Genomic DNA, 20,360 nt, shown 5'->3' on the forward strand with positions numbered 1-20,360 from the left:
AAACGATGCTTTTTTTCATTTTTAACAAAAATAATATGCAAAAATGAAATTTTATTTTAAAAAGTAAATATTTTTTTTAAATATTCTATTATAATTATGCTTTCAGTTGGACATCTTTTCTTTGTAGCCCAAGTGGAAAATTCCGTTGCCATGCAACGAACCTATCATCTATCTCTTCTTCGTATCGCATGCTGTTGTCGAGGGAAGAATAATTTTTAATTCACTTCACCATCACCGCGTCTAGCATTTTCTGCTTGCTTCTTTTCACTCGGCTATTATTTGCATTGCTCCGTTCAATTTTCATTATCAAATGAATGTAAATGTCTCTTTTACTCGGTGTCTGTTTATAGTTTTTAATTTATTAACTATTAATTAACAAATACAAATTGTATTTATTTATTTATTTATTGTTTATTTTCAATATATATGGTAATTTTTTACAATTTTTATTAAGTGAATTTAAATTTTCTTGAAAAAACTTCTTTCATTTTTTTTACTTTACAAAAATTTCAAATATAATTATTCCATGTGTTTGCTTTATGATTAATAGAGATGGAAAATGGGATAAAATGAATTTTGATTGGTCAAAAAATTTTCTATTACATACATCAATATTCTTATTTACATTCAGTAAAACTACAGTAACATCAATGGTTGTATTTTTTGATCGGTAGGATTGATAAGATTCCACTGATTGATTGATTGAAATGTAAAATTGAAATACACATGTAAAACTGGTAATAATAGCCATTTGTGTTGATTATCATATTTTTTTGATTGATGTGTTTCATTTTTTTAATTACTGAAACTGACAAAATGCAATTTTATTCCTATTCGGAGATGCATACGGTTGAATATTATTGTCTCTTTTAGTTGATTTCATTTGATTGTTATAATTTCCATAATTTATAATCATGCATCGGTACGGTCCATTTTTCTTTCGTAATATTTATTTTATTTTTTTTTGTTTTTGAACGTTGACGTAATACAGCAAACATATAATATATGTGATTTATTTTGAATTCAAATTTTTAAATTTATATGAAATTTAAAAAATTTCAATAATTAATTTGTATTATTTCATGTTTTTTTATCTTGTTCATTTTTCGACAGATTGTGTTACAAAATGTTCGCCAAAGCTTTTTTCATTTAATTATCCATCGGTCAATATGAATTGAACAAGCCCATTGGATGTTAGAGGAGGCGACCGTTAATAATCTCCCTTGTAAAAGGGGACAGGGGGAGCCAACAGTATACAGCTGGCGTGTCAGTGGTTCATTTGAAGTGGGCGAGATGGATTTTTAAGAAAGCACATTTACATACGGTTGTCGAGCATCATTATCTTATTCGACCGACATTGGTCAATTCTTTTTCCATGTAAATTATTCATCACTTGCCGTGGAGGTGGAGAATTTTTGTTCATTATTGATTTCAAATTTCCATTTGTTCTCCATTAGTCGGTAAGACCTTGTCGTATTGAATCACTACCACCACCACTACTTGCAATGAGGATGATCATCAGAATGATTTAATGAAAAATGTTCGCACAAAAAGTCAATCAAATTCATTTCCATTTCCTCTTTTTTTTAATTAATTGAATCATTTTATCAACATGATAGATTGGATTGTTGTTTGTTTGTAACAAATAAACAACCACAGAATCGAAGGTATGGAAATTTTTTGGTATAAACAAGCAACGATATCAGTTCATTATCAGTTTGGTGTCATTGGATTGTGAACAGGTTATTTCATCGCTAGTTTAACCGGTCCAAAAATTGTACACTTGGAATAAGAGCAGAAGCGAAAAACAATACCACACCCGTACAATGTATGTGTTGGAGGAGGAAAATGCTCCAGCATGCCGCCGACACTTGGTTTGATATATACAGTGAAATTTTGCATGAGGGGAAATTAAATTAATTACAAATATCCATATTTTATCCACAATAATGAAATAATTAAAGTCGACAATCTGTGTGAACATGCATGCATGTATGTATATAGTAAGGACGTCCGGTGAGATTGTCCACTTCAGCTAGTGTTGTTGTATTTGCTTGGGCGGGTTCAATTCATCTGCGCGCGTATTCATCAGTTCACTAACGTTGTCCTCATCGGTCGGTGGACAAATATTCACTTTTCAGTTGTTGGTGTTGTTGACTGGACAGAGTGACCAGTTTTCGGCGAGCTTGTTTCCTTGACGTTTTCCGCATCTTCCTCTTGCCGGTCATGCAAATTTACAGTAAGCCAAACAGACAGACAGCCGGCCGGCCGGCCGGCCGGTCGTCAATTAATCAACTTCTTTTAACAGCGCAGACGGTCTTGCAGTTTTCTTTTGCCGACTTTTGAAAATTGTCTGTCCTTGGAAATCGCTCGCATTTTATTTCACAACAACAATATTTGATTGTTTATTTGTTTACTTATTATTTTAGAATTTATTTTGATGAAAATATGAATTCCGAAGATTACGGAGAACAAACATTGACAGAAAAAGAACGATGTGCCAGGTAAGAGAACAGCCCCACTCACACACACAGACACGGACGACAATTAATAAATTAACGTTGGTGATTTTTTTCCTTTTTCTCTTTTAAATTTTCTCTCTTACAATTTATTCAATTAATTTTCATATTCATATTCTACACAATCATATCCAGTTGTCGATCTGGTTTTCTTCATTATAATGATGATGATGATAAATACGATTGAGAATTTTTAATGAACATTAACATTAATGTTAACAAAATTGGTCTTGTATTTGTTATTATTATTATTATATTATTTTTTTCTCACAAAATTCTTTTAAAACACAATTTCTCTAATTGAATATCAAACTCTTGACCGTAAGCATATTCACCAGGGGCTGAGAGTAGGGGGAGATGAAGGAGCGGAGCTCAGGGGAGCTGAGGGGAAGGGGGAGGGGCAAGGAACAACAAACACCACCACACCAGAGACACGCGGCAGCTAATCGTCGACAAACATGCTGCCAAGTTAACAATGATCCATTATTACCATTCGGCAAATAGCATTAGTTCGTTAGCATCGGTTGGATATTTTTAAATTAATTTTTCTTTTCAACCAAACGAACGCGAACATTCAGGTAATCATTTATTCCACTGGGGACACGGACGTCTGTTCACATTTTATACGCTTCAATGGAAATGGTAGAATTATTGATCCATTTATTGGCCACGATGTTTGGCCAACGCTTGACATGGCTTTCAGAACAATCGAAAAAATTACAAGAATATTTCATTTATTCTATTTTTTCAATATTATAATAATTAACACATATCTTCTTATTTTCACATATCAATAATGAGAACAGGATAAAGTGGTGGAATATTTCACTTTTATAATCTAATAATAATACGAATATTTTTTATTAATAAAATGGTGAAATTGAACAAATGAAAAGAGAAATTATTATTATAAGATTATTTCAATTTTTGTATACGCTTAGAAAATTATAAAATGAAATTTCTTTCCACATTTTTCTCGGATGTTTAATTTTTGAATTGAATCAATTGATGGTCGACATTCGGGTAACGACAGTGTCACGTTCCAGGGAAAACCACAGCGAAATCGAGCGTCGACGTCGAAACAAAATGACCCACTACATCAACGAATTGGCCGACATGGTGCCACAGTGCGCCGGTCTGGGTCGTCGTCCTGACAAGCTGACAATCCTGAGAATGGCCGTCTCGCACATGAAAGCCATAAGAAGTAACAGCTCAATTTAATTCATCAGTTTTTTTTTCTTTTGGAAATTTAATATCAGGATTATTTATTTTTTTGTTGAATATTTTTTTCTTCTTATTTTTTTGTTTGTTTTTTCTCATTTTTTTTCCGTGGATTTTCCTTTGTAAATTTTACAAAACTACATTACAGTAAGAAGACAGACAGACGAAGGTGGAAAATTACAGTAATAAGAATGAGAAAAAACGTTATGTTTTTTGTTTTTCATTTTTTTAAGAAATATATTGACCATTATTATTATTCGTATTATTATTTTACATTTGTTTTCAAATTTACAATAAATTCATTTAAATATTATGATATGACAAATTAATCTTTTGTATTGTATATAGATTGTGAAGGAACAAGTTCGGATTCTTCGTATCGGCCGTCGTTTCTAACCGATCAGGAATTGAAACATCTTGTACTGGAAGTAAGTTTGTTGTTGTCAGCATACTACTCGTAGTAGTAATTATTAGCATTATTGTACAGTGTGAATTTGCATGTTGTTTTCTTCTACTTTTCAGGCTGCCAACGGTTTTATGCTAGTTGTCGGTTGTGACTCAGGGAAAGTGTTGTTCGTAGCCGATTCAATTTATCCAGTGCTGAATTTAACTCAAGTACTTTTTTTTACTTGATTATTGGAGAAAAAAAAGAGAAATTTTCTTATTATTATTATTATTTAAATAAAAAACGTTGTATAATTGGTATTTTTTTCTCGTTTGTTTCTTAACTTAAGGCTGAATGTATTGGTCATTCAATTTACGATCTTGTCCATCCTGAGGATATGAACAAAATCAAAGAACAACTGTCCGGCCTTGATGGGAACATGTTGAATCGAGTGTTGGATTTCAAAAGTAAGCACTTTATTTATTTCGATCAATGAACAAACAACAACAACAACAACTGTGTATGTATTTTCAGCTGGCACTGTAAAAAAAGAAAATCAACAAGGTAAATCAACATTGATTAATTGTTGTTTTTATTTATTAATTATCTATCAAATAAATAAATAAATAAATATATATATATATATATACATTTTCAGCGTTGAATCGAGTACACATGAGCTGTCGCCGTGGATTCATTTGTCGCATGAAGCTTGGTCGTAGAGAAACGACCAATTTGCATTTTAATCGTATGAGAAATCGGAGGCCAATTTTCATTCACAACGACAACCAGTACGTGGTTGTACATTGCACTGGATATGTGAAAAATTCCATTCCTCAGGGTAAAAATATATATATATATATTATCAATTGTTATGAAATAATTATAATTTGCATTACAGAATTGGAAGCGTGTGTCGATTCGAGCACATCAGAAATGAAATCATTGGCCAAAGAACGATGTCTGATATGCATCGCCAGATTGCAAGTGTCGAATATGACGTCCAGTTCGAACGTAAATCAGCAAGAATTCTGTATCCGATTGAATGAAGAAGGGAAATTTACATATTTGGACGAAAGGTGAGCAAAGTGAAAAAAGCAACTTTTCGTTGTAGTGGAATATTTCCATCATTCATTTTCAGGGTCTATGGAATGCTTGGTTATAAGCCGCACGAGCTGATCGGCACGTGCTGGTGGGAATGCGTCCACTCGGAAGATCAAGCGAACGTGCGTGATGTGTTTAATCAAGGTGAGTGAGCCCTCTGATGGTTGACCCAATTCTTTTGCATTCTGATCATTGATTGATTTCAATTGCTTTACGTAAACAGCACATTATTGCACGGTAAACTGTCTGCTTGATTTTCTGTTCTTCTTCTGTCTCACTCTCTGCACATGCTGTGTTTTTATTTGCAATTTCAATTTTCTTCCTGCTTCAAGTGAGTATATCTGTCAACAACGTGAAGCAGCGTTACAAACAATAATTTTCACTACGAGCCGACCGGGCACTTCTTTCTAATCATAATAATTAATGATATAATGTATAGTTCCAATTTTTGTTTTCAATCTAACAACTTTTGTACAGAAGATTTCCAGATAATTTTTTCAACACAAGTATGGAAATTTGTTTAGTGCTCAAATTGAAAGATCAAACGTTGTGCGTTATTTATCGATTCCGCTCAAAGTCGGACGAATGGATGTGCATGAGGACGTCGGTTTGGTCATTTTTCAATCCATTTTCTGAAGAATTTGAATTTGTAGTCGGTTCCAGTGTTTGTGTGAACTTTATGAGGTATCTAATCTTGTTGTATATCGAATCTGTTTTTTAACCATTGCACAAATAATACTAATAATAATAATTATTATTATTAACAGTTCCAAATCACCACCGAACAACACTGCTGGTGAACTGTGCACCGTGAACAATACCCCTGATATGTTCGCTGCTGCTGGATATTTGACCACGGGTTCTACAAACGAGCTACAACCGAATATCAATATGACAACCCACTGGTTGAACAGTTCCGGTCCTGTTGAACAACAACCAGAATTGTATCCGTATCCGCAAAATTTACGCATTCCAGGTTGGGCTCGACAATTTCCCTCCCATTCATTCGGATGCATTAATTTGCCCAATTTCTCAACAGGTACATCTTACACTACGAATACATTACGACCAACGGATCCAACTGCGCATCATACTTTGTTTTCACATCGAGATTTCACTACACCTGCAGCATCGTTTACACCTCAGATGACAAATTCCGTCGACTCTGATTTGGTCAATTCGCACAATATTATTCTACCAGCTCAAAATGACTGGAATATGCACTATTCTGCAAATGAGGTTCCTTGATATATACAAATATATTCGTAAAAAAAAATATTTTTATAATTTTCATTCCAATTCCAGGGTTTAACTGCTACTAATTCGGTGCCATCAAAGTACAACATGCCAACCGGTGGTGTTCAAGTGCAGACGACAAATCTGTGCAACAGTAATTGGTGGGGTACGGAACGAACCGACGCCAACTATGATCGTGGAATCATTTCCCTCGGAGAACGATATTTACCACAATGAACAGCTATAGATAGCTATAGCTAATCGAATAGTCGAAATCATTCATCCATCCATCCATCCATCATATCCCGGTTTTCTAGGTAAAGGGAAAAAACAGTTTGTGTTCGTTCGTTTTCACTTTGTTGTCTGTTTGTTCTCATTGGTGATGAAGGCAACTGCATTTATTTTGCAATTTTTTCACAAAATTATTTAAATTTATACTATGTTCGGCTGATATTTAAAAAAAACAAAACTTTTTTTTAATGTCTGCTTTGTCGTTTTCCAATGTTCATGTGAAAATATTAATAAAAACGTATAGTTTTCATACTTTTTTTAATCATCAAAATTCAAATTTCACACCGTATTATTATTACTTTCAAAAGTTTAAAAATACACTATCGACTTTTGTAAAAGCAACTATACTATTGTAAAATATGATTGTAAAAAAGTGAAATCATCTGAATATAAAAATTTCATCCAATTTCAGAATTTCTACTCTTTAATAAAGCAACATCCAAGGCCACATTACAAACAAGCCCGCAGTAGCGCCTGCAAGCGTCGCAGCTGCCAAACTATCACAGTATCTACCATAGTGCAATCGAGGATAGCTCACTGGAAGGCCTTAAAAATAACAACATGTTTAATAACAACAAATTATCCTGCTATCATAACCTATAGGCAACCAATTTACTGCACGAGGAGGATATGCGGGTGCTCGATAAACATAGGTGAAGCTTGGTGGAAAACCTGATCCTTCAACTTCGAGGAATTCTTCAATGCTACTTATCCATGCCCTAAAACAAAATGAAATTTCAATTAAAATTCAAATTTTTTTTAAATTATTACTTACAATAAATATAATAAAAGTACTTTTCTAATATAATCTCAAAAATAATAAAATTCATCCTTTCAATTTACCGTAAACGCAATTCAACTGTACATATAACCTCATTATCTATTATTCTATTATTAGTTCGCAACATTTCACTTATTATTATTTCTGTTGCTAAGAGAAATTTCTCTGCCATCATCTTGACAAAATAATAAAAAGAGAAAATCTTCTAAGAGAAATGGCTCAAAATCACATTATTCACAAAAAACAAGCTTCGATGCTTTCACAGTGAGGATAAACTGGACTTTTGCAAATGCTATCTATGCTGGCAATTGATGTTAACGTCACAAAGAGAAAAGAAAACACTTACAAAGCATCGTCTTCGTTTTCACCGGAAAAGTGCAAAATTTTGCACGAAGATTTCAAGCCGAATAAAGAATTTTCACTTCTTCCATTAGGTGGAGTTAAACCACCCTTAAAAAAGAACAATTAAAATTATCAAGTCTAGAATAGTTGCGCCAAACCAAGTAATTCCTTAAAATCTGTGGACATTCACTGGGTAAGTTGACGCAGTGAATAATATTCGAAGAATTGCAACTGTTATATACAACCAGTCTTCCACTTTTATATAATACAAGCCATGCATCTTTCCATCGATGCAATACGGACGCTGTGCAAAAAAAACAAACAAATTACTACATTCAATGACATGTAGCTCAAAAGTTACTTTGTCTTTTAACCCAACCACATTTTGCCACCGTATACGGTGTACAATCAACAACTTCCATCTTATTTCGACGTAGACAAAGATACTTCCACCCTATGCTTACTTATCTTATGCATACTGTCGTATAATAATTAAATGCAAGTAATTGCAAGTACTGATGCGAAGCTTTGCTTTAAATTATCGATAAAATGTTCAGATTATTGTTAATATAATATTATTCAAATTATGAAATTAATTTTTTATGGAAATATGATAAACAAAGACACAGTTATTCAATATTGAAATAGTTTGTATTTGTTGGAAATGGAATTCCTTCATTTATACTTGATTGTTCAATTACTGTGAAATGTTTCATCATTTTGCGTTTATTTATAGATGGTCAATGATGATTTACGCATAGTTAGAGTCGATGTCGTTTGCATTTGTCGAATCTTATTCAGTCAAATTTATCTGTGCTATTTGTCACGTTGACGTGATAAATCATACTATTGCTTGCAGAACAAAAAGTCGACAAATGTTGACTGAGTATATCGACCTAACGGAACAACGACCACATTCACGAGATTTACGATGGTTGAAGTTAGAGGGGCTCGTTCGGTGCAATCCAGACGGAAGCCCAACCGGATGTCATTTACCGCCTCAGGGGATTACAGTCCGTTTTACATGAAGTGTAGAAGCATTGCTGGTTGCGTTGTTCTGTTCTAATTTTATCACTGTTTACCAGAGAACAGCTTGATAAAATCAGAGCAGGAGGATGTGAACAGAACACCGCTCAACAGTACCCTAGCTAGCTGACTGACAAAACTGCGGCAGTGGGCGTTTCCGACCAATCAAAAACCAGAGATATCGGTAAGGTTTTTTTTTGATCGTTTTATTTTAATGGCTAAATGAAGCATTTTCTATGAATCACACACATACACACACACACGCGCGTAATATACTTGAAGTTATCAGTTATCAACGCAACATAATCATATAAATTCATTTTTCGTTTCAAATACTAATTAGGTAAAACTGGAGAGGAAAAGCTTAAGACTTTTATTTGAAATTTTTGGAATTTTTAGCAAAAGAACAAATTAAAGAAACAACTGACTGAATTGTATAATTTGAACTATATAAAACGTTTATTTTTGAATACTGAACATTAAAAAGACAGAAGGGTATATAAATGGAAAATCGAATTCTGGATTAATGTAAAATATTAGGGGTTTCTAAATTTGGTGTTCGCGGTGTTATCGGTGTTTTTCAATAAGAGGAAAAACTGCATATAGACAGTAGGAAATTCTTTGACCAACGCCACGTTTGGGATTAAAGAAAAAGATAATAAATCTTTTTGTTGGTATTATTGAAGAACAAGCTGACTGTGTATTTGGATGGTGAAATGTTTCGTTTCCAAATCGAACGGTGATGAAGAACGTCATGTTGGTTCTTCCAGACACGACGTTATTGAACAAATGGGCAAGATAACAGTTGAGCAGATATATAAGATACATAAGTGTGCTTGGTTACTGGAGATGCTGAAAACCGTGCGAACAACAGCGAAATTATCAGTTCCGAAACCTGTGATCTGTTTATATTAAACGCTCTGTTGTTGTTATTGTTGCAGCTGTAGAATCCATCCAGTCTGACGACAAACTTTCAGAATTACATGTCCAGCAGTAAATAACACTGAGCCGCAGCATTTCATCTATGAAAGGAAAACATTGAACATGTATGCATTTTTTAGTGATAAATCAAAAAATGACCTCAGCTGTAACGCAAAGCAAGAGTATAACCAGTCCGACGTATGTACAGGTATTCATGTTCCTGCAAGACGCGGTGGAAGCATACTTGGCATCGGAATCCCTGCTTTTCCATAGTGCGACTGCATCACTGTTGGCGTAGCTCCACCAACGCCTCAGCTTAGCCCTCGTAAGCCTAATATAAATAACAACTTCCAAGTAATCATCATTGCATTAAAATATTCAAATCAAACTAGGCGCCACTCCAGACCCAGTAATACCACTACCATCAATTCAGAATTTGTGGGATATCGAAGTTTTCAATTTTTATTTCAAGTGCTTAAAACTTGCATTTAGGTACATACATCTGTTAAAGGTGGGCTTTCAGTCAGCATGCTGACAGTGTGCTCACCATGAATTGACACAAATTAAACAGTGCGTTTTTCTCAACTGTTCGGTCGAAAGCGACGATATGCACTCTTACAACAGAACACATAGTTGTCTGGTGCTGAAATAGTCGAAATGTCTTAAAATCAAAAAAGCAACCTCATTTATGCATAATTTAAACATTTTACTTTGCGAAATCTATACAAATTTGTCACTTGTTGAAGACATCTAATGTTTTGATTTTCAGTAATCTTACAGTATACAATAGAATAAAGTTTGTTTACAGAAAAGTAACTTCAATCTTTTTAAACGCAGGCACAAGAAAAAAATATTTGAACAATAAACCTTAAAACGATTCGAAATAATAGTTAGAACATCAAAAACCAACTCTAAAGGGCACTTTTGTGCCAATAATTGCGTACGTTTGTGGCAAAGTTTAAATTTTAAATGGTAGTTTTGATTTTAGTAAATATTGATAACTTTACTATTTGCAATTGAATTTTATTACATTTAATATTCACAGTTTTAAAGTCAGCTTTATGTGTAGAAAACGTGGAAATTTATGATGACTGACATGCATTGAATTTTAATCCTTGCAGCTCAGTAAGAGTAACACAGCACTGCTGGTTTATTAACAAGGATCCATTATATAGATTGTGGGAAAATTTTGCAAGCTGAAGTATAGTAATATTATACGGTCTGTTAAATTATACAAATTATGAGTAAATTGAAAATTTCCTTTCAAAATGATCGTTTTTGTTTCTGGAATACAGTATACCTAGAATGAAATTAGTTTGTTGAAATGGAAGAGTGTTTAATGTTGGATGCACCTGATGAATGTAATTGTTTTTATATACTTTTCTGTTTTATAATGTGAAACATCGGCGGATTTAAAATATTTATTATTTATAAAAAGAAATTTAGTTGAGGTAAGTGTGCAAACATTGCTCGAATTTTTGTTGTAATATTTTGGTTTGAATTTTTATTTCGATAAGTGCGCATGGTTCATTATTACCGCCGTAGTTTGTTTACTCATTGTGAATATTGTGGAAAATGTACGTTTCGAAATTTGTTTACTTGCATGGTGTTCAAATTTATTCGAATCTTTTATGCTTGTAGAGAAGCTTGTTTGCTGATTGACTAAGCTTATCTCAAACTGATACATTGAAATTGTCTGTGAACATTTTGTTAGCGATGTCATTCAGTAACAACAACGTAGTTTATTTCCGTCAAGTTTTGCGAAATGATAATAGTTGGAAAATTTGTTTTCAGCATTTTATTTCGACTGTATCATAAGTTATAATTAACTGTTCATCATTTTTAGTGCTCGTTTATGATTCGATTTGTTTACTGTACCAGTTTGAACGGATGTAATTTTGATGAACAGTAGCTTGAAACAGGTTTAATTAAATTCTCTGGTTCGTTTTCCTGTTCAACTGCTTATTTTGTTATGAATTATTAAATTTCAAACATTTCAATTCAGTTGTTTTCTTTAGTATACTTTGAATTGTGACTTTAACTCTACATTTGGGAACGCTGTGATTTTTCTGAACTTCTGTGCTGTCAGTGTATGTTCATTGCTTTTTTTTCTCTGTATGGATTCATTAAATGATAACGCTGCTTTTGCCATAGCTATATTTATTACAGTAAACATTTTATGCAGATGAAATGTTTACTCAAATTGAAACCGTTTGCACGGTGTTATTATTTATTGGTATAATTTGCGATGTTTCAAATTATATCAGAAATAACTTTCTGTTTTGATTGAGTTTTTATTTCTTATTTTTTGGTTTATACTTTAATTATATTGTATTTTGGTAAAGAAAAAGCGATACACATGTGTATTTCTGATTTATGAAAAAGATTATTAGAAATGAGATAGAAAATTTTCACTTCTGATAATCAACTTGCTATTTTTGATCGAGGTGTTGTATACTAACTAGTGTTCGATTGTTCAGTATTTCTGAATTCAAGGGAAATTTTGGAATTCGTGTTCACAAATATATTTCATAAAATTAATACTGTTCGTGATATATTGTTATTTTTAGAACAATGCTTCGAAGTTACGGTCCAGTAGCGCAGGCGATGCTGGGCTCATTGTTCACTTGGGGAGTAACGGCATTGGGTGCCGCAGGAGTGTTTTTTTTCAAACCTGATAATCGTTATGTTCTTGGTGAGTAAGTAGATTTTTAAATTTTTTTTTATTTTTTGGTATATGAAAATTCTCCTTTCAGTTATCGCATTATATATACGTATGTATGTATGTGCGAGGCACTGATTACTGATTAGTTTTAATTTGTTGTCTGTATTGTTTTACAGTAGAACTGTTGTGCTGTGATGTTGAAAATTATATATTGCACAAACAAAGTTGTAACAAGCGAAAAGTGGATTTGTAGTTATCATTTGAATCAAATATGCTGCACATCAGTTGAAAAGTTGAATTTGATTTTTTTCCTTTTTTTCAGACGGTAGCCTTGGCTTTTCAGCCGGTGTAATGACCGCAGCTTCGTTTTGGTCCCTTCTGGAACCTGCCATTAAGATCAGCGTCACTTTTCACAGTGAAATGGGATTTTTGATTGTTCTAATTGGCTTTCTGTGCGGCTGTTGGTTTTTGTCCATTTGTGACCGTTATTTTGGTGTCGGTGATCCGGTATGTAAATTGTTGATCGACTGTGAAAAGAAAACGGCCGCTTCGAATGTTGTCCATACGGTGCATTTGAACGCAACGCAGAGCGTCGATGTGGACAATTTTGGCGTACGAAGACGTGCAATGCGGGATGTGGAATTGTTCACCGAAGAAGAGATGTCGCCGGCTGCTCGTCGAAGTTGGCACAGGATTTTTCTTCTCGTCATGGCCATCACGTTGCACAATATACCGGAAGGTTTGGCCGTTGGAGTTGGATTCGGTGCAGTTGGCAGTGGAAATTTCGATTACAGTTTCGAAAAAGCGCGCAGTTTGGCTATTGGTATTGGATTGCAGAATTTTCCCGAAGGTTTGGCCGTCAGTTTGCCATTAGCCGCTTTCGGCTACAACAAATGGAGCAGCTTCTTCTTCGGTCAACTGAGCGGCATGGTGGAACCGATCGCGGCACTGTGCGGTGCGATTGGAATCACGCTGATGGAAAATTTGTTACCATTCGCTCTCAGTTTCGCTGCCGGAGCGATGATATACGTGGTCTTCGACGACGTGATACCCGAAGCACAGAGTCACGGTCACACGGATTTTGTCATTTGGTCACTCATTTTTGGTTTTTCCCTCATGATGACATTGGATGTTCTGTTTTAGTGGGGGGAGAGGGGGTGGGATTCATTTCAACAAAATTCCAATTAATAAATCACTCACTGTGCTCTATTCTTTGTCGATATTGTTTTTTTCCTGTTGTTCAATATCAATCAATTTTGACTTTTATTTTATACATTTTCCTCATCATGCGTGTAATAAATTCATTTTCAGTTGCTCGATGCGATTCAGCGTTTTATTGCATTGCACTTATTTGAAAAATTTGCCCAAATCATACATTGAACAAGTGAAAAAGACAATACCGAAAAAAGTATTCCGAAATCGTTTCGGTACGCCAGAAATTGTTGAATACGAGTAAGTTCATCACAAGTTTGGCGTCGAAAATTTATTCACTTGATTTGAAAAAATATTATTTTATTAATTAATTTATTTTTTGATGTTTGTTCTTCTATTATAACTTTGTGTTCAGACGAAAGCCTGAAGATTATGAATACACTGAATACAGACCTTGGGAGCAGGAAGCGGAAGTGCATCAACAGAAGTTGGATTACCAACGAAAAATGAACAAAAAGGTTCGCCCCATAGCACCAATTTCAACTATTCCTGATGATCAGTGGATCATGTTTCGTGGTGATAGAGTACGTACAGTTTTTTTTTTAATTTAAATTTTATCGGCATTCAACTTATTCCACTTGTATTTTTTTTATAGGTCGAAGTACTTGTTGGGAGGGATAAAGGAAAACAGGGTTTGATAAATTACATCGTCCGCGAACGTAACTGGTGTTTCGTTGAAGGTTTGAATTGCGTAAATATGGTCTTCTTACAATTTTATATGTATAGATGGATGTACAATAGAACTGTTTCAGAAATTTCAAATGGTAGGCGCCATTAAACAGATGGGTTACAAAGGTAACATGGTGAAAAAAGAATGCCCACTAGATGTGGAAAATGAAGTTGCTTTAGTAGATCCAGTAGATTTGTGAGTGGCGTTTCAAATCATTATATTTAAATATAATAAATTATATTTAAATCAGATACATATTTGAATTTTCGTTTCTTTTTTTTATACGTTTTTGTTTTACATCTTTCCAGTTTTTCAATTTCAAATTATTTGTCATCAATTTTGTTGCCAGCAATTTAATTTCTTTTCTAGCAACAAAATTAATTATAATCATTTTACACAGAACTGAAATATTGTTTTATTAATATTATTGTTCTGTTATTGTTTGCGATATTGTTTTGTTGATTTGTCACTAAGAGACGGTTTTACTTTTTTCCAAGTAAGCCAACTAAAGTGGAATGGCGTTGGAATGAAAAAGGCGAAAAGATTCGAGTGAGCGTTCGATCCGGTCATCAGATACCAATACCTATACGTTCTGAAGAAACTTTGGAATACGTTACTCCGGAAAGTTATTCAGGTTATTTTAACTTGCTCTTCAAAAAAAATGCGTAAAAAACAGCTGATCAGCTGGTTTTTAGAAAATGAAAAAGATACGACTGCTAAAGTGGTGTTGCAAAGAACTTTTGAACCTCAGCTGAAATTGTTTGAAGAAGAAATTATGGAAATGTATGATATCCAAGGAGAGGTCTTTCATCAAAAAGATACTTACTGGTATTAAATTGAATAAAACGAAAGCTGTGATCATGTTGCTGTATATGAATATATATATGGTGATAGAAAATTCAGGTCAATTTTAGACGATGTATGCTTTGCAAAAATTTACATTACACACTATATTTATTAACAATTTCTACTAAGAATAATAAAACAAATAGATGAACCCTGTGCATTTAGGAATTATAAATCCCAACAACTGAATGCCAAACGAAATCTCTTCTGCAAAATTCTTCCCTTTCAAATAACAAATACCTGTTTTGCATTTTTGTTCTTGACTCATTTAAGCCAATATCCAATAATTAAATATGCATCACATTTGACAAAGCAAACAATTCTGCTTAACCTTTTGAGTGATTGTCGACCTGATTTTCATAATCGATTTACTGTAATTTCAAAGCATTCATGGCAAATTTATGCAAATATCGCAGTTGAAGAAGAATGGAGGGATGAGGAAATTGAGAAAATGAACTCTGCAAAATATTTGAATAGCAATTAGAAACTATTTGCCATACTCAATTAAGTGTACAATTTCAATTTTGCAATTATCAAATTTGAATTTGAAAAATAACTTCTACTCTAATTAATTTAACACTATGAGTGTCACTTTAAACAAGTGAGTGTCATTTGAAAATTAATTTTTTCAATAAAAATAGCCATAAATGCGGATAATGAAAAATGTTATAAGGCATTTTTATTCCATTCCTACTGGCAGGTAGAATGGTTGATTGTTCTTCATCTACTGCCGGCCGATATAGCAAAATCAGCACGCCTAGAAGGGGTCAGAACGCGTAGTGTACAAATACACTAAAACCTATGTTGCCTACTGAATTAGCCTGAAAGCGGCTGAAAATAACAAAATCAGCACGCCTAGAAGGCATTCAGTTCTAACCCCAATGGTCAGCTGAGTATTGCAACCAAAATACAAGGCTGCAATCTCGAAAATGTGCAGCAGAATTAGATAATAAAGTAAAGACAAATGAAAAGACATTTGATTCTGCCAAGTGGAAGATAAATTCCACCTTTTATAAAGGCGTTAAAGCTATATATTTGCTAAATAATTGCGCTTCAACTGAGCATTACAGATATAAAAGTAAAAACAAGACAGCTACTGAATGATTAATGTAGGAGTTGAATAAAAAATAATGATACAATTTCAGTCGATAGCTGTGGTGAATAAAATATAAATTACTGTTGAAACTGAAAGATAAGTTCAATTTTGGCAAGATTACAATAAGCAAGAAAGTGGTCAGCATTGCTCGCTATCAATGGCAAAGAACAACACAATTTTAATTTCTTTTTTCTTTCCCACCCGCTTTAAAAGTTAAATTACAAAAATTTGATTGTCTAGTTCAAGTACTGTACTGTACTTGTTATTTGAATAAACAGGACTTGCTGTATTTGCAAAGAGTAATGTAATAAAGGTCAATTTTACGATAAATGATTGATTTATCCATGCATTAGATGTATGAAGAATAGAAGAAAATTGTAAGAAAAGAAGAAAAAGAAAAAAGTACTGTTATTTGAATGGTTTCATGGCAAGTTTATGCAAATATAACAGTTGAAGAAGTATGTATTGATGAGGAAATTGAGAAAATTAATTCTGTAAAATATTTGAATAACAATTAGAAACTATTTCCCATACACAATTAAGTGTTCAGTTTCAATTTTGCAATTATCAAATTGAATTAAAAAATAACTTCTACTTTAAATAATTTAACATTATGAGTGTTACTTTAAACAAGTCAGTGCTGTCATTTAAACAAGTTTGAATGCCAAATTGTTTAAACACTTTAAAGCATGAGTTACGTCTTGTATGCCGCGTTCTTTAGTTCTTATCAAAGTTCGAGCTTGATAGTTGCATTAAATTGCGATGTGGAAGGAAGGTACTTTCGCGCTTTTCGTGCTTTCCGCTTTGTGCGTGTTGGTCGCATTTGGGTATATGATTTACAGAGCAGTAAAGTTGGGGAAGAAGGAAAGAAAAAAGAAGATCCAGCAGACAAAGCAAAACGTGAATAAATTCCTTGACTTGCTACCACCACCGGGACAGACGGCGCCGTTGGACAGTGAAATTATTCAACAAATGCTTGAGCAGTCGTCATGAAAGCTGATTCGATCAGCAGCACTGTTTTTAATATTCGCTTTCTATAAATAATTTCAATAGAAATGTTGTTCTTTGTTTTAATGTCAAAAATTCTTGAAAATAAAATTTACTATATTTTGTTTTGTTTTCAAATAGATTTAATGGAAATTTTCAAATTTGTAAGCACTGCTATATACATTTTTGCCTTAGAATTAGCAGTTTTTGTGGTTACGGATTAAAAATGAAAATCCAGTCGTTGAAACGGCAAGAAATGGGAAAATATTGTTACATAGTTTAATCATTTCCTTTCTAGCGCTGCTTTGATAGTTAATTTTTGAAATTCAGCTGTTGCTGAAAATTCTCTCTTCTGCATAAAATTCAACCTGACGAACACACACGTTTATCCAAACGTTCTTGAATTCGCATATGAATCTTCATTTGTCAAAATAGAATTTCATTTCTCATCAATGGAATTCAATATAAACATTGAATTATTGTATTACGTTTTTAATTTAATTATCAACACTTCAGAAGCATTTGTTTGATAAAAATTTACATATTTTGAAAATCACGGAACACTGAATGATATTATGCTTTACTATCATTCTGTAAATAATCTAATATTTAATCGACGTGCATCCGTAGATGAACAGTTAAATATTTTGAACTGCTTTTCGGTAAGATGATGGAATTTGTGTTTAGGTGGTGTTAAAAATTTTCTCGCTTAATTTCTGATGGTTATTAACAACTGCCTTTTGTCTGCTTTTTGGGACAAGCAAATTTCCTTTCTGTTAATATTTTATCGTGTTGAGCTATTTAATAGTTGTCAAGCGTTCATTAATTCCGCTTCTAGGATAGCAGAGGTTAGTAATTAGATAGATCAGCCCAATTATGCGATAGGCAGAAGAATGACTCTTTCGCATTTTCCATATGCAGCTAATTGAAGCTGAATTCAAGTACCACAAGTGACGTGATTGAAAAATTCTGAACAAGCAAAATGGTAATGTATTTTGTTTTAAATATTCTATTGATTTCTCATCATGCACGTGGCTATTTCTTACGGCATAGAAAGTTACATGGCAGCACTCTGAATTCCTGCATTAAATTAAAATTAATTGTTTTATTGTACATTTTCTGTGGAATGTATTCCTTTTTTGAAAAAGCCATTTTTGAATCTGAAGTACGAAGCATTAAAAAGTAATTTTTTATTTCTGAATAATTTTTTAGAAGGGTTTAGATTTTCATATTTAGGCAGTTTAAAGTGCACTTGGCTTGTATTATAACTAAATTGTAGATTTTCTTTCATCAGACTTTAAAATACGAAATGATAAATAATGCTAATGTTTTGATAATTTGCGTAAACATGGAAAATTTATGACTGTCTTTTCAGTGATTTTCAATTTTGCACGTTATATGACAGTTTTGAACTTCGAAGATACATGAATTGCCGATTATAATGGTTAATAGAAATATTTGATTGCTTCATCAACTCGAATTATGTTATCCGAAGGCAAACTGAAATGAAGCTTGTTTCCCTGACATCGAAATGTATTTGTGAGATCTCGCTATTTGTTTGCCTTTCTGCTAACATCCACCAAAATTATGTCGGCCCAGCGGAGTGAACAATTTAAGTAGTACTTGTTCACCAATTCATTTCATGGAAAACTCTATGTAAGTGCTATGCAATCACTTTTGCGTCATTCGTAGAAATAATTTTTGGCTAACGGTATGCTGAGAGTGAATGGTGGTGCGTTTTCAATGGAAAGACGGTCGTAGGTCCTTAAATTAGATATGATTTTTTGTTCATTTTATTATAATTTCTAGAAATTTTTTGTCGTGGTATGGAACTGCATATAAAGAAGGATGGATCTCAACCAAATGGAGACGCTAATTTAGTTAAGTCTCATTTTTCTTCACTTATTTCGTTTTTTTCTACAGTAATGTAATTTCTGAAATTTCACGTCTAAGATGACAAGCCCTTTATTTGGAAAATTTTATGGATGTAGAATAGTCAAAATATTCCATTATAAATGAGATATGTGCAAAATGTGTCAATGCTTACGATTAGCAGCAATTAAAATTTCAGTTTGTCCAGATATTCTTTGTCGAGATACGCTACGTGAAGCTACTTGTTATTTGAGTTAACGGGACTTGTTGTATTTGAAAAGAGTAAAGTAGTAAAGGCCAATTTTACGATAAATGATTGATTTATCCATGCATTAGATATTTAAAGCATAGAATAAAATTGTAAGAAAAGAAGAATAAAAAAAGTACAGTAATTTGAATGCTTTCATGGCAAGTTTATGCAAATACAGCGGTTGAAGAAGTATGTATGGATGAGGAAATTGAGAAAATGAACTCTGCAAAATATTTGAATAGCAATTAGAAACTATTTGCCATACTCAATTAAGTGTACAATTTCAATTTTGCAATTATCAAATTTGAATTTGAAAAATAACTTCTACTCTAATTAATTTAACACTATGAGTGTCACTTTAAACAAGTGAGTGTCATTTGAAAATTAATTTTTTCAATAAAAATAGCCATAAATGCGGATGATGAAAAATGTTATAAGGCATTTTTATTCCATTCCTACTGGCAGGTGGAATGGTTGATTGTTCTTCATCTACTGCCGGCCGATATAGCAAAATCAGCACGCCTAGAAGGGGTCAGAACGCGTAGTGTACAAATACACTAAAACCTATGTTGCCTACTGAATTAGCCTGAAAGCGGCTGAAAATAACAAAATCAGCACGCCTAGAAGGCATTCAGTTCTAACCCCAATGGTCAGCTGAGTATTGCAACCAAAATACAAGGCTGCAATCTCGAAAATGTGCAGCAGAATTAGATAATAAAGTAAAGACAAATGAAAAGACATTTGATTCTGCCAAGTGGAAGATAAATTCCACCTTTTATAAAGGCGTTAAAGCTATATATTTGCTAAATAATTGCGCTTCAACTGAGCATTACAGATATAAAAGTAAAAACAGACAGCTACTGAATGATTAATGTAGGAGATTGAAATAAAAAAATAATGATACAATTTCAGTCGATAGCTGTGGTGAAATAAAAA

General features: G+C 33.2%; 7 protein-coding genes across 7 annotated transcripts; 3 read left to right on the top strand and 4 right to left on the bottom strand.

Moving 5' to 3' along the window:
* Positions 1-220: 220 nt before the first annotated feature.
* On the bottom strand, positions 221-751 carry Tsp_10413 (conserved hypothetical protein). Its single transcript, XM_003372804.1, has 2 exons — positions 608-751; positions 221-340 (listed from the first exon to the last, which is right to left on the bottom strand). The coding sequence occupies exons 1-2, from the start codon at positions 749-751 to the stop codon at positions 221-223; spliced, it is 264 nt and encodes an 87-aa protein (XP_003372852.1).
* Positions 752-2,448: 1,697 nt separating this feature from the next.
* Tsp_10414 (muscle cell intermediate filament protein OV71) lies at positions 2,449-6,702 on the top strand. The gene is made up of 11 exons (XM_003372805.1): positions 2,449-2,504; positions 3,566-3,723; positions 4,089-4,168; positions 4,263-4,355; positions 4,475-4,592; positions 4,660-4,689; positions 5,027-5,204; positions 5,267-5,373; positions 5,718-5,913; positions 5,997-6,468; positions 6,535-6,702. Exons 1-11 carry the CDS (start codon positions 2,449-2,451, stop codon positions 6,700-6,702), a joined length of 1,656 nt encoding a protein of 551 aa, XP_003372853.1.
* Positions 6,703-6,740: 38 nt separating this feature from the next.
* On the bottom strand, positions 6,741-7,664 carry Tsp_10415 (putative myosin head). The gene is made up of 4 exons (XM_003372806.1): positions 7,600-7,664; positions 7,354-7,475; positions 7,211-7,302; positions 6,741-6,857 (listed from the first exon to the last, which is right to left on the bottom strand). Exons 1-4 carry the CDS (start codon positions 7,662-7,664, stop codon positions 6,741-6,743), a joined length of 396 nt encoding a protein of 131 aa, XP_003372854.1.
* Positions 7,665-7,879: 215 nt separating this feature from the next.
* On the bottom strand, positions 7,880-8,301 carry Tsp_10416 (putative myosin head). Its single transcript, XM_003372807.1, has 3 exons — positions 8,241-8,301; positions 8,038-8,183; positions 7,880-7,987 (listed from the first exon to the last, which is right to left on the bottom strand). The coding sequence occupies exons 1-3, from the start codon at positions 8,299-8,301 to the stop codon at positions 7,880-7,882; spliced, it is 315 nt and encodes a 104-aa protein (XP_003372855.1).
* A 1,382-nt stretch (positions 8,302-9,683) lies between these two features.
* Tsp_10417 (hypothetical protein) lies at positions 9,684-10,457 on the bottom strand. The gene is made up of 2 exons (XM_003372808.1): positions 10,374-10,457; positions 9,684-9,800 (listed from the first exon to the last, which is right to left on the bottom strand). The coding sequence occupies exons 1-2, from the start codon at positions 10,455-10,457 to the stop codon at positions 9,684-9,686; spliced, it is 201 nt and encodes a 66-aa protein (XP_003372856.1).
* Positions 10,458-11,150: 693 nt separating this feature from the next.
* On the top strand, positions 11,151-15,208 carry Tsp_10418 (putative myosin head). The gene is made up of 10 exons (XM_003372809.1): positions 11,151-11,187; positions 11,673-11,718; positions 12,397-12,521; positions 12,814-13,627; positions 13,803-13,943; positions 14,059-14,227; positions 14,299-14,383; positions 14,430-14,560; positions 14,848-15,007; positions 15,069-15,208. The coding sequence occupies exons 1-10, from the start codon at positions 11,151-11,153 to the stop codon at positions 15,206-15,208; spliced, it is 1,848 nt and encodes a 615-aa protein (XP_003372857.1).
* Positions 15,209-17,004: 1,796 nt separating this feature from the next.
* Positions 17,005-17,308, top strand: Tsp_10419 (1-deoxy-D-xylulose-5-phosphate synthase). Its single transcript, XM_003372810.1, has 2 exons — positions 17,005-17,090; positions 17,158-17,308. The coding sequence occupies exons 1-2, from the start codon at positions 17,005-17,007 to the stop codon at positions 17,306-17,308; spliced, it is 237 nt and encodes a 78-aa protein (XP_003372858.1).
* Positions 17,309-20,360: the final 3,052 nt, after the last annotated feature.

Source organism: Trichinella spiralis (genome assembly GCF_000181795.1).
Source record: "Trichinella spiralis strain ISS 195 chromosome Unknown Scfld8, whole genome shotgun sequence".
Lineage (NCBI taxonomy): Eukaryota > Metazoa > Nematoda > Enoplea > Trichinellida > Trichinellidae > Trichinella > Trichinella spiralis.